At 33.5% G+C, this 14475-nt stretch overlaps 1 protein-coding gene across 1 annotated transcript; it reads left to right on the top strand.

The window, feature by feature from the left end:
- Positions 1-596: 596 nt before the first annotated feature.
- On the top strand, positions 597-14102 carry LOC119834411 (signal-induced proliferation-associated 1-like protein 1). Its single transcript, XM_038358767.1, has 15 exons — positions 597-1623; positions 4193-4426; positions 4616-4901; positions 4979-5579; positions 5689-5824; positions 5943-6061; positions 6395-6527; positions 6855-7022; positions 7546-7715; positions 8322-8451; positions 8831-8952; positions 9121-9297; positions 9838-9933; positions 10296-10451; positions 11015-14102. Exons 1-15 carry the CDS (start codon positions 978-980, stop codon positions 11123-11125), a joined length of 3285 nt encoding a protein of 1094 aa, XP_038214695.1. The 5' UTR covers positions 597-977; the 3' UTR covers positions 11126-14102.
- The last annotated feature ends 373 nt before the right edge of the window (positions 14103-14475 follow it).

Below are 14475 nucleotides of genomic sequence, written 5' to 3'. Positions count from 1 at the left end.
TATTTCAATTTTATTTTTGTTTATAAATATTTATATTTTCTCAAAGATAGTAAACGACTTACCGTTTAATTCATTAATTAAACCAATAATTAGGTTTTTTTTACATTGAACTACGTCTTTTTCCTTACCGGGGGCAGCACAAGAATGCGTCTACTATGATCGCTCTCATGCATTACAGAGATATCTATAGATATCTTGTCAGAGATATCTGCACAAAATTTACCGTATTTTGTGTTTACCTTTATTTCAAATTTTTCCCTTTTTTATAAGCAACTTTTATATTGTTTAATAACACAAAACGACATTTTTTACTAAAATAATTAGCTTCTCGTTTTACTTGGATATGTATTTGCATTGCTACAACGCTCACATTTTGGTGCGTTCCATCTTTTGCCTTTTGTTTTATAATCTGTTATTTGAGATTAGGTTGTTTAAATCATGGTTTAATTTTCATTTTCATGTCATCTGTTTTACTTAAGTTATACACTAAGCATAATATGTAGTCTGTGCTGATAGTATTATTTATCTACGTGATTAATGTCATCTCTTATTTATCTGAGTCTGTGGTTTCCTGTATTTGGCATTTGCAGTTTGCAGTCACACAGTCGTTGTCAATTTTCTTGTGCATTTTTCTTTAAATCTGCACTAACTGCATTATGTATTTTATAAGTTTCCATAAAAATGTTCTTATGTTGTGTGCGGAAAAAGTTATAAAATAATTTGAATTGTAGTCCCAAAAGTATTATTACCACATAATGGACAATAATAACTTAAACTTCACTTGATCTGTGTGTTGTGCTACTTTTCAAATAACTGTAAAACGGCAAAGTTATTCGTCGAAGCTAAATGTATTTGTAAATAAACATCTATTTATAATTTCCCTTCAAGTTATCAATGAACATAAAATTAATTTTTCGTCGTTGAGTTGAGACAATAGGTGAAATAATATCACGGATTGCTACTGTCAAAAGAATGCAATGTACGCTCCGGATCATCATAGACGGAAAGAAGTTAAGGATGTTATGTATCGCAGTAATTCTAGCCTTGACTTGATATACGCTGAACATCCATCAGGAAATGGTCTTCGCCGTGAATACGGGAGCCACGGTTCCATTGACGTGATCGGCGGTGCAAACGACCGTTTGCCCACTATGGTGCACAACTACAGCGGTGTATCCAGTGGAGAGAAACCGTCGAGTTTAACTCGAGTCACGGACCGTTTCTCCGAAATCTTAACTAGTGATCATGCTGATGGCCCAACCCCACGAGCAAGTGTAAGCCCTAAACCTCGACTTAAGCTTAACAAACTATGGGGCGGAAATGCGCCTCTAATATCTCGCCATTCTAATGACGATAGCTCTATTTCCAACATTGCTGATGTTAACAAAAGAAAACAATTTGCACATTATGACTGCCAATCTCTTATGGCAAATTTGAGTTATGCAGCAGAAATACGAGGCGCTTTGTTAAGTCGCCGTCGAAATACGACAACTGGTGCATCAGCAGCATCTCTTTTAGCAACCCGTGGATTGCCTCCAGGCGAAGACACTGTACCAGATACAGGGGATGGCCGATCCAATGAGCTACTTGAAAGCTGTCCATTTTTCAGAAATGAATTAGGGGGTAAGTTTAAAACTACAATTGTTTAAGAATTATTGTCATTTCAAGTGGCTCTTAAATCATAAAACACCCACCATTACTACAACACAATAATTAATTTTTTAATATGCTTGAATAATTATTTTTAGTAAGTATTTAAAATTGATCATGGCTGTCATTACTTTCATTTTTAAATTGATACTTTGCATGACAGTTTTTATTGCATACATAATTGCTGGAGAGCTAGTCATGCATAGAATATGTTAATCTACACTTATCAAGTCATTCATATCTGTAACATAATATCGAGTCTATTTTAGAAATCGTAATCAGCAAATCAGCAGGCAATTGTTATTCAAGATATTTAAAACATAAGACATTTTTATCAGTATGAATTTAAAAGACTAACAATGAAGTAATTCAAGTACTAAGTAATATTTTTGTAGAGGTTTTGTTACATATTCTTGTACTTTTTTTAATTCCTTCAACTTGAAATCTACTCTTACTCTTTTTCATCTTCTATACTATTTTTTAATTTAAAAATATTTCGCAATCTATTTAAGTGAAGTCCCGTGTCCCCTAGTGGGGTATGGGGCAGATGATGTACATCTGTTTCACTGATCGATTTTCTTTTACGGACAAGTAGGTGATCAGCCTTCTGTGTCCTGCCAGACCGAGACATTTTTTTTTGTGCGTCCCCACCGGGAATTGAACCCAGGACCCCTCGGTTCTACGCTCACGCGTTAACCACTGTACCAAGGAGGCGGTCATTTCGCAATCTATAGGATATTTTAATACAATTTTTCTCATTGATATTTTATATTTCTTAAAAATTACTAACATATTGTTTCAAGAAGTAGGAATAAGTATTTCAATAAAACACTACATACAAAGCATTAACTAGGAGAACTTATTAATAGAGTTCTGATTCCTTGATATTGTTTAGTATTCAGATATTTATAGTTTCATATATTGTTCACTAAAGACACAACTAGTTTGAATAACTGAAACAGTTTCAATTTATTATATTTTAAGTCTTATTCATAAAAATAAAAAACCAACTATGGTTTTAAGTTAAATATTTTAGTTAAAGCTTATATGACTTTTGATAAAATTCATATATAAATGTTGGTATAGTCTGCTCATGTGTCAAATTATTGCCATCACAAAGCAAACTTTTCCAAATATATTATGTAATAAGTGTGTCCATTAACCATTTTACAAAAACTATTTTATTTTCTCAGTTTAGAAGCTATAATGATAATAATTAAATTTAATTAATTTGTGAATAATAAAATGAATAAGATAATGTGTATGACAAACATTAAGTTTTCTCAATTATAGTGATGACTTTTGCTAGTATCAAAAAAGGTATAAAGTTAAATAAAATTGGTCAAATGTAAGTTAGATTCGCAAGACTAGGGTTCAGTACTAATAGCTATAAAATTGCTAACCCATCCAATTTATGACCATGCCAACCATTATTAAAACTTCTATTTTTTTACTTGTTGTGAAAGCAGCAACACAAAGACATAATTTATGCTGTTAACTAACGAAAGTACAGACAGGCAGATAAATAGGTGGATAGTGAGTTCTTAATAATGGCCTCTCATTTTACCCTTTTTGACAGAACCTTAAACACATATGTTACTAAACATAATATGTCAATATCAAAATATTTTTTTTACATTATCCAACTATAGAGATGTTGGCCATCCTAATAACACTGTTATTATACTGTTATTGCACTGTTATATTAGGGACAAGGCTTTTATATCTTTATGACAAGGTTTATAGAACAATTTTGTTGTAAAATGATTTTAAAAATAAAAAACTTAGACTCATATTGCAAGCCTTTCATTGTGCTCTAACTTTTTATGAATACTACACAAGATTCCCACAAAAATCAAATTCAATCAAATGTTATAATCATAATTTGAAATAATGAAGGTTGTTTTTAATTCAAAAATAAAACATTTACAAGCAGTAAGTAGTAAGTAGTTTTAATTTGTTGTATTTTACACTAAACTTATTTTACTGCACATTATTAAGCCAATTTATGCAATATTAAGAATCATGTGTTTTAAATCTTCATTTAGTCATCTGTTGATAATGCTATTCAGTAGTAGTACAAGTAATAAATCTGATGTATATATATATATATATATATAGTTCAATACATTGATATCAAGATTACGTCTATGTTTGGCTTTTAATATTTTTAGTAATTAAAATATTGAATACTGATAAATAAGTGGCAATGAAATTGCTTCTGAAACTAAATATGTTTTACTAGGGGGCTGCCCCGGCTTCGCATGTGGTACATATATAGCCTTCCTCAATAAATCTGCTATCTGAATGAAAAATTCTTTCAGTGCTATGAAAGAATTTTTCAAATCACCAGTAGTTCGTAAGATTAGTGCATTCAAACAGACAAACAAACTTCAGCTTTATAATATTAGTATAGATTATATTAGATTAAAATATAGCAAACTACTCCATTCCTCTTTGCGTTAAAGGTTTAGAAACATTAAGTTTATTTAAACAATTTGAAATTTGAAATGTTTTTTTAAGTAGCTATTGTGTTTTATAGGGGAGGAAGAGAGATGTGTATCATTATGTCACCGCACTGCTCGTGGTGGAATCCCCGGTCAATATGGCGGCTGGCATCGACCTCGAGCCGCATACGGATTTTCAGTGCTAGAGTTTCCGCCGGGACACACACATTGGCGACACGGTTGTCCTTACGCAAAAACCGTTTCTCCCCTTCCCGTCGAAAGTCAAGATCTTGGTGCACTATATTATAGGAACTATTTCTACACTCAACGTAAGAATTGTAATCTATAATTGGACATTGTTAAATTAGAAATTGATGTGTCTAAGTGACTAACTGAAAAATGTTTAGAATGCATTAAGCTTTAATTTTTATTAATGTGACCAAATTACAATAAGCAAATCTTTGATACAATTGGCAGAATTTAGAAATTTTAACTAACTGCTTGTTTATTGATTTTAGCTCATCAAAACTGGTTTGGTATGGATGAAAACCTTGGTCCTATAGCTATTTCTATCAAAAAGGAAAGAGTTGAATTACGTCGGGGAGGAGGAGATGCGTCTGCACCTGCATCCCAGCTTGCTTGGCAATACAGACTCATTATCAGAACGTCTGAATTACTAACCTTGCGAGGATCTGTCTTGGAAGATGTTTTACCTATTGTGAAACCCAGTAATAACAGTGCCACTTATAATACGAAAGAAGTTTTAGATTATATCGCTCCTGAATTACAGCTTAATTGCTTGAGGTACTAAATTTAAAATGTAATATTTTTAATTTTATAAGACTTTATTTGATAAAATAAATAATATTATTTCGTTTCAGACTCGGCATTACAAATACTGCTACAGAGGAACAATTATTACGATTAGATGAACAACGTGTTACCAGGCATTATAAAGTTGGTGTTATGTATTGCAAAAGTGGTCAATCCACAGAGGAAGAAATGTATAACAATCAAGAAGCTGGCCCTGCATTTGTCGAATTTCTACAAATGCTCGGACAAACTGTGAGATTAAAGGAATTCGACAAGTACAAAGCGGGATTAGATAATCGCACCGACTCGACCGGGCTATATTCTGTTTATACGACGTATCAAGGGTGCGAAATAATGTTCCATGTGTCAACCATGCTTCCGTATACACCAAATAACCGACAGCAGTTGCTAAGGAAGCGGCACATAGGCAACGATATAGTCACTATTGTCTTCCAAGAACCGGGCGCGGCACCGTTCACACCGCGTAATATACGATCTCAATTCCAACATGTTTTTGTTGTTGTTAGAGTAATTGATCCATGTTCAGAGAATACGCATTATAGCATAGCCGTAAGTCGGGCTAAAGAAGTGCCTTTGTTTGGACCGCCGATAAAAGATGGAGCTGTTTACCCGAAGGGTGAAGCGTTTACTGATCTGTTACTTAGTAAGGTAAAATTATTCATAAAATCATTTTGAATATATGAGGAAATAAAATATGGGAAATTTGAAGTAGATTTTTTTAATAATTAAATGTCTTATAATGGAATATTGTTTATAGATAATAAATGGTGAAAATGCAGCCATACAGTCACCTAAGTTTAGTACAATGGCAACACGAACGCGACAAGAGTACCTGAAAGATTTAGCTAAGAATTACGTCACAGCCACCACTGTAGAAACGGGTCAAAAATTTTGTAAGTCACAACAATTACTTGCATATTTTTCATGTTATTATTAACATATAATGGTATTTTGACATAATTTACATTTTTGTTTTTAATGAATAATAAATGTGTTTATCTTATTTTTCAGCAATATTTTCATCATTATTAATGAAGAGTAGCAATAATTCAAGCAGTAACAATGCATTAGTTCAAAAACTAGAAGATTGTAGCAATGATGTCCTAGTTGGTGGTGCCCTATGTTTTCATGTAAGTTTATTTTCAACCAACTTCATAAAAAGTAGGAGGTTATCAATTCGGGCGTTTGTTTTTTGTGGTTGTTACCTCATAATTTTTTATTTTGTTTGAAAATTGCTGCTTTTGATGTGGTCCAACCAAGTTGAAATGACTTGGTGTAGTTCTAACAATTTGAAGGCGATTGAGCCTTTTTATAAAATTAGTGTTTTTTTATAAATATGTAGTTGTAATTTTATAATATGTATTATAACATAATGTTATTATCAAAGTTTTGACAAGGGTTTTGTTTGGGAAAAGTTTTTTATTTGGTAACAATAGTAGTAAATTCATTAATTAACTTTTTAGGTACAAGTACAAGATGAAGGATCGGGTGGCACATTGCTTGAATGTATAATGGGCGTGTCGGCTGATACCATAGTCTTTGTCGAGGAACATTCAAGGCAGATAATTTTAGCGGTGCCAACTAATACTTTACTTGGTAAGTTTGGTTATAAATTATTATTATTTTCCCAAACCAAAAAACTTTCTATTTACTTTATATGACAATTAGATTTATTTTTTATAATTGATAAGTACAGATTCTTGTATGTCACAGGAATTACAGGCATAATTCAACAGTGAAAGGATTTCTTTAAATTATTTATGAAACTATTTGTATTAAGACAAACTGTTTCGTTTTATGTTATTAGTATAGATAATTACTTGAAAAAATTAAGGTAATGTCATACAATAAAAGAAATTAAATATGTTAATGAAAAAATGTATTTAAGAGCGCTATAGATTTTTTTTATCATTTAAATTGCAGGATGGATAGTAACGGGTGAATGGACACGAATATACTACCACCGCGGCGAAAGCGTGCGCGTGCGCAACGGTACCGACGCGCTGCTGCGGCGGCTCGCCAGCGTGGCGCCGGCGCACGCGCATGCGCTCTCCGAGATCACGCTAGAGCGAGGTGCTGCGTCGCAACTTGGTAAGTGTGTATCATTTTATCATAATTAATTTGATAATAATTATTAATTAACTTTTTCAAAATTATGTATAAAAGTCATCTGTGTAATGTGAACTTGAAGAAAAATTATACTTTTGTATTTAATACAATTAAATTATTTATAGGTCGATTTTACTTCCTAAGTACTATTTATGCTATATTCCTATTTATACAATTGGACTACTTCATGTAGTTAGGCATATCTATAATAAACATTTTTACAAAATCACTCTTCACAAGCTAGTCTACCTTTATATGTTTTCTACCAAAAAGAGGTCACTGACAATCCAAAAAGGGGTCTATCTGTCTGTCTTTTTGTTACCAGGCTACATATCATGAACTGTGATAGTGATATCTAATTGAACGGAACCCGCGTTAATCCGCTTAGTGTTGCGAGTTCGACTCGCACTTGACTCGGTCAAAAATATCGGTATTTTACATATCATAATTTACTTGTAATACCTATTCGATATAGTCAGTAAAACATTGTGCTCTTCAATTTCAGGTTTCCACGTCCAACCGGACGGGCTGGTGACGGCGGTGGAGGGCGGCGGGCCGGCGGCGCGCGCGGGCGTGCGGCGCGGCGCGCGCCTGCTCGAGGTGTGCCGCGCCGCCGTCGTCGCGCTGCCGCACGATCACCTGGTCGACCTGCTGAAGACCTCCGACCCCGTCACCGTGAGTGCAATGTCCGAACTCTGGATCCTCTCCATATTGTTCTTCTATCGTCGGCGATCCTTCATTTATCCCTTTTATACTAACGGTGGCAATAAATTTTTAGAGGCAATATTTCTGCAAATTTGTGCAATTCATAGGCGATTGTGGTTACTTACCATTGTGTGACCAAACATTTGGGCCACGTTCAAGTTAGGCGCGTACCGATGCGTAGAAAGACGTAATGTTTGTCATATTATTATAAAATACACCAAATCATAAAAAATTGAAATGCGAATTTTTTCTAAATATCTAATGAATTATAAACAACTTACTTTACTATATAAGCTAAATTCTGTTTTATAAAATACATCATCCACTGCCTTAAAAAAATGTCTGATAAGCTTTAGCAAAGATACCTCTCATAATTTCTTTGAATTATTGAGAACCATGCTAATATTAGTAAATCAGAATGCTCGAATTCTAATTTTTTGCTACATCATTTTGCAATGAACATATTTTAATTATATAGTGATTTTTTTAATGTCATACGAACGCTAAACTCGCTCACATTGCAACTTTCCAATTATATTCAAATATGATTAGTAAAATAGGTGTTTCGTCGAGCAGGTGACGCTAACGTTCGCAACGAGCGGGCGGTGCGAGTGCCAGAGCTACGCGGGCGAGGCGTGGGCGCAGCAGCCGGGCCGCCGCCGCGCCGCCTCGCCGCCGCGCTCCGACACGTCCGGATATGGCACCGGTGTGTTATTTGTTATTATATTATTATATAATACTAGCTGTTCGCCCCGGTTTCACTCGTGGTACATATGTTGCCTAAGTCACTCAGTGTAATTGCAGCTTTCTAATGGTGCAAGAAGTTTTTACATCGGTTCAGCCGTTCAAGCGTGATGCCGTGACCAAGGGAAATAAGTATTCATTTATATATATATAGCTTATGCTTCGTTTGTATTTAATGTATGATAGTTAAAAGATCTTACGCTGGCTTTGCCCGGCTTGACTCAGGTGAAAGTTAAAAAATCGATATGTCTATTGTAACAAACTAAATATCCATATAAATATCCAATATATTAATATAAACAATTTAATTACCTAATTTTCGAACCCTGCTCGTCCCGCAGGTGGTTCAGGCCGCAGTGCAGCGTCACCCGGCGGCGAGGCGGCGGTGCGTCGCCGCTCGCAAGATGACTCGCCGAGACATGCGCGCCGTCCGCGGGCCTCCGCTAATACGTCCTCACTCACTGTACGTACATGCGCATATATAAATTTTATAACTTCAATTTTTCAAAACAGAACTAATTGTCAAACAAATTTGTTATCATATTTATCACTTTAATTGATAGATAAGCTAAACGGAACATATCGGGGATCTGTGAAACCGAACACTTATATGTTATTTCCATTATTTTAGGAGGAGCTGATGCGCCTGATGGACGCTGAGCTGGGCGAGTCCAAGTCGAACAGCGCGGGCGCGTCCGCAGCGCCGAGTCGGTCGAGCAGCTCGGGGGGGAACCCCCTGCCCCTGCCCGATGCCTCCGCACTGGACTGGGCCGCGCTCGTGCACACCGCGACTAGGGCTATGTTACAGGTATTCCTACTGTTGTTTCGGCAGCGTTTTGATCAACTTTCTTCCTATATAGATTATACACACGGACTATGAACTTAAGTATAAAGAAAATCGATCAGTGATACAGATGTATGGACCTGATATAAGTGGACATGAAACATTACCATTACCGCTCCTCTCCAATTGTATATTTCTTTAACAGTATTTATTTAGTGAATGTGCTATAAAGTACTTTAATTGAATTTAAATAGACTGCGCATACTCGAAATAAACTTCACTACCACTAGTAATCAAATAAACTTTTAACATGTTTTCACTTCAAGAGTAACCGACATACTAATCCAGACTAATATATCTGTATTTATCATTATTCATCTTTGTATGTATGAAAGTACATCAATCTTCACAAAATTTTAGGTATATGAGTAGAAGAGTACAATCAAACTGGATTGTATAAGTATAATACAAATACATTCGATTGTAGGCTACAAAGATTTTTATTAAATGATTTTTTTTTCTTTTTCAATTAAGTGTTATTGGCTGTTATTTGTGAATTTTCAGATATGTGAAGAGCATCAATACCCATCTCTGGATACCTCAGAATCACCTCTAGAGACACTGCCGAATGATTCTGCTCGTGAGTGGAATGAAAGGCCTGTGAGTTACTTATTTTTTAAATAGACATACAATTTAATATTGATGTGTTGTAAGTATTATTTAATCGAAACGAGACATAAATAGCTATTTATGTAAATCGGTGGATCCAACTTTTTTCAAGTCGTAAAAAAGGGCGGTGGGGGTTGAAATTGATGAAATTGATGGATGAATCTTATTTTTTGAGTCAACTCAGTGACACGGTCCACAATCGCCTCTACTTTTTTCATATAAAAATTCATGCATTACAAATTTAACACTTTTTAACAGAATAAATAAACGCAAGATATTCATTTTTATTATTCATCCCGACCGTAAAGTTGACCATGTGAAGATAATTTATGCATTGTCATAATAATTTTCAGTCGAACGAGCGCGTAACGCCCGTAGCGGCCGGCAGCAGCGCGGCCAAGCCGAGCGCCGAGGCGAGCGCGTGCGGCTGCGGGCTCGCCGAGCGCGTCGCGGCGCTGGAGGCGGACGCGGCATGCGCGCAGCGACACCACCACCAGCTGGAGGAGGAGGTGCCACTATTTCTTTGGCTCTATATTATATGTAGACATGTAGAGCATCTTGTGCTCTACATTTGTAGAGGTATTATGTGAACGCGACTCCAGTTTTTGCTATATATTTGTAAACGATTTCTGCTCTACTATATTATACCTAAGATAAATTCTATAATCTCCGCTCTACATGTGTGAAAATAAAATTATGTAGGCACCTCTAGTTTACATGTGTATGAAGATATAAGAAATAATGCTATCTTCGCTCTAGCTCATTTCTGTTTTGCATTTATTTAAGATAAATTCGGAGAGCCTCTCTTTTGTTCTGCATAATATGTATAGAGAAATTACAACAATTTACACACACCTCTCTCTTTTCTTGACAAATATCATTAATTAAGATAAAAAAAAAATTGGTAAATGGTCGCTTTGATCAGCAATGAAAAGAAAATCAAATTTATATTCTCGATAAATCTGAAATCTTTATAATGGATACAGATCCAAATATCACTGTACTTTGATGTAGACAGATACAATAAATATATATTGTATGATATATTGTATCTATTCAATTAACTTTACAGGTAAAACGTCTAAGACGCCACAACGCGCGCTTGCGCGAGGAATCGGCGCGCGCAGTGTGGCAACTGCGGCATTTCACACAATGGCTTAAACGGACGGTCGATAAACAATAATAACCTAAACACAACCTATAACGGGTGATTATTACCAGTAGATTAAACTTAAGAAAATACTCCATTTTGCCGGTTACATATACGTACGTACAGTAGTATCAGATTTAAACAACTTAATGCACACTTTTTTTTACATGGTTATGTAGATGTTTTGATTTAATTAATGTCACCGATTCTGATGTGGTTAATACAACTGTAAAACATTTAAGCCTATGTAGAAATATTCATCCGATGTGCTTGTGATTAAGTACAATTAAAAACCGTTAAGGTGTGATGAATTTATATAAGTTAGTGTTTTATATAGCTGTGCTTTCATTAGGACACTTTATTGAAACTTTCACTCTATTTCAGTAGTTCGCAGTCAGATAGTAGTACCCGGGTCACTCACATGCGTGCAAACATTCGCGCATTGTACAAATGTTTGCGCATTATACAAATGTTGGGGACAAAAATTTGCAAACATCTTAATTACCTATGTGTTATGGTGCTAGTATTCGTGCGAATGTTAGTGACCGGTATTATACAACGAAAATGTTGACTATAATTCAATATCAGAATCGGGGCTATTAGCGTTAACCATTAAACAGGTTATGTCAGCTTATTACATTGTATCAATTAATTAGACTATTTAATTGGCAACGACACATGGAAGCACAACATTCCGTCCATACTTTTGAACTATTATTTTAGGGTAAATGGAAAGACAACTTATAGTTTTCTCCATAGACATGTCAATTTGTATTTTAACGTGCCACTTTTGATTGATACGTGAAATTACTATTTCTTTTATTTACTTGTTCGTAATAAATATAATAAGTTCCTATCAATTACAAGCTTCAATTTGGCAATATAAAGTTCAATTATCTTACTCTATTATGTAAAAAAAAAAAACAAGACGTTTAATCTTTTAAAACTATCATTACATTTAAAAGTAATTTAAGATCATACTAAAGTGAAATTCAAATTAGCATTCATCCAATAATGTACTTATTTGGCAGAGTAATTTAACTTGTATAAAATAGTTTAAAAAAATTCACATGCAAAATGCAGTTAAAAATAATGTTTAAGAAATTGAAGTTAATAATTAATGATCAATCTGTGCAGATTCGTGTAATTCACTAACTTACTGTAATGGTATAATAATTATTATTTGATCGCTTATTGCACCTTATTGTTATACAATGTTGCCTTCATAAAAGTAAGTTGATTTAATCTGTAAAGCGAAAATGAGTGATACATGGTATTTCCAAAGAATAATTTCTTATGAAAAGACGAATAACGAATATTCGCGCTGTATCTTATGAATTTTGTGCCTTTCTTCGGCTTCTGGCGAAGCTATTGTGTTGGCGTACTTTAAGTAACATTTTATGATAGTATTGTAGGTATAAAGTTTGTTATTGCCTAATTATTGTAAACATTATATTATTCTAATGATTATGGTTGCTGTTTTTGTTTCATTAACGTATTTCATGATGTTTAATGATGAAGTTAATTAATCTCGCGTGTTATAACTGTGGTTATATACATTATTATTAGATATAAGATAAGTGTAACGTGTTATAACTTTATTTATGTCGTTTACCCTTGTAATGATTTATTTGGCGAATTTCGGCAAATATAATGCACTCTCTATTATATAACAATTAAAATATACATAGACTGACGCACACATTTATTCTCTTATGAAGTTTTTTTTTATTTTAGTTTTATCATTCTTTATTAAAATAATGATAACGTACAGAAAATATCAATAAGTACACGAGGGACTTTGTTTATTCATTTTGTTACAAAAATGCTAAAAAATATTCTTAAAGCTCCCAATTAGCCATTTGTTCAATTAAAATAGATGAGCAATCTATTTAATTTTTAACTTATCTATATTGTGTGTTATATTTTGATCCATGATTAATTTGTGATAGGCGTACATGCAAACTTATTCTATATATAATAACTTTTTCAAACGGCATTTTTATTCATTATTTTGTATATAAAGGAATCTCAAGCTTAGATTTTATAGAAAAACGAGAGCTTTATTAGTTTAAGCCACATGAACAATGAATTCTTAAGTAGGAAATACGTTATTATATTTATTATTTTTTATTATTTTAATCAATCCGCCGTATTACGTATTTATTTTTGTCGAATTGTCAAACGAATTGCTATATTTGACAGTGTTAGTTAAAATGTTGTATAAAGTTATGCATAGCAGTGCCCAGTTTAAAGTTAGTTTGTGTTAATGAGACATTTGTCTACAATATTTTTATATAGTTATATTGTTCCCTGATTCTTAATCATTATTACCAAATAGCCATGTTTCGAGAAAATAGTAACAATCTATTAATTTTGAAATATTATGAAAGCAATTACCGTTTTATAAGATTGACCCACTGGCCATGTCGTATAGTTTCTGTACTTATAAATGTAACATTTATGGTTAATTTTTCTTAGATTGCCACTTGCAGATATTAAAAGAATAAGTATCTTAAAACACAACACATTACACTATTCGTGAAGATAATAACAACATTCAGTAAATACTGAACCTATTCATTATTATGCAAACAAATATTTATATTCCAAATTAAGAAATCACAAATTAAGAAACTAAGGTCTGATCGCAATCGATCATTTAATTTATTTAAATGATCGATTAACGAATAATGTTGGTAGTTAGTACCGTCAGCAAAACTAACTAGTTGTAAGAAGTATTTCAATAAAAGCATTTCATATGCTTTGTTTAGTAGATACTTAGATTTTGAATTATGAGGCGTGTTATATGTAGGCTTCTGTTGGCGAAATTAGTTTTAAATTGACAAACAACGAAACTTTTATATTCGGTATCGCCTATAAAATACTTATTGAAATTGTGTTAAACACTATTCTCGTATATTGTAACTTTTGTAATTTGATTGTATATCCCACCTGTCACAGAGCTGACCACATTAACAAATTGTAAAGTATGTTCTATGTACGCATATTTTCATTTAAATAATTGATTAATTACCAAAGTGTAGTTTACCGCCATAATTTTTGAGGGTTTTCTTTGTATTTATCACACTCTCGGCAGTTTTCATTTTAATGTTACTGCAAGTTATCCTTAGATAAGTATTTTGTACATTTATTTTAGGACATTCCAGTTTAATAAAGTATATACCAAAGAATCGTATCATTTTTAATCCTTACATAATTCCTTTTATTCTTTTCACACGTAATGTACAAGTATATGTTGTACATAGTATTATGTTATCTGTTGTTTCACCATTTGGCGTGAAATTACGTACATTAGAACACATACGTAATAATATTGAACAATATGCTACCAATATGCATATTTATATCCTTATCTTGAA

The sequence above is a fragment of the Zerene cesonia genome, chromosome 19 (assembly GCF_012273895.1).
Source record: "Zerene cesonia ecotype Mississippi chromosome 19, Zerene_cesonia_1.1, whole genome shotgun sequence".
Classification (NCBI taxonomy): domain Eukaryota; kingdom Metazoa; phylum Arthropoda; class Insecta; order Lepidoptera; family Pieridae; genus Zerene; species Zerene cesonia.
The sequence above is the reverse complement of the archived record's forward strand: the minus strand, read 5'-3'. Positions and strand labels throughout refer to the sequence as shown.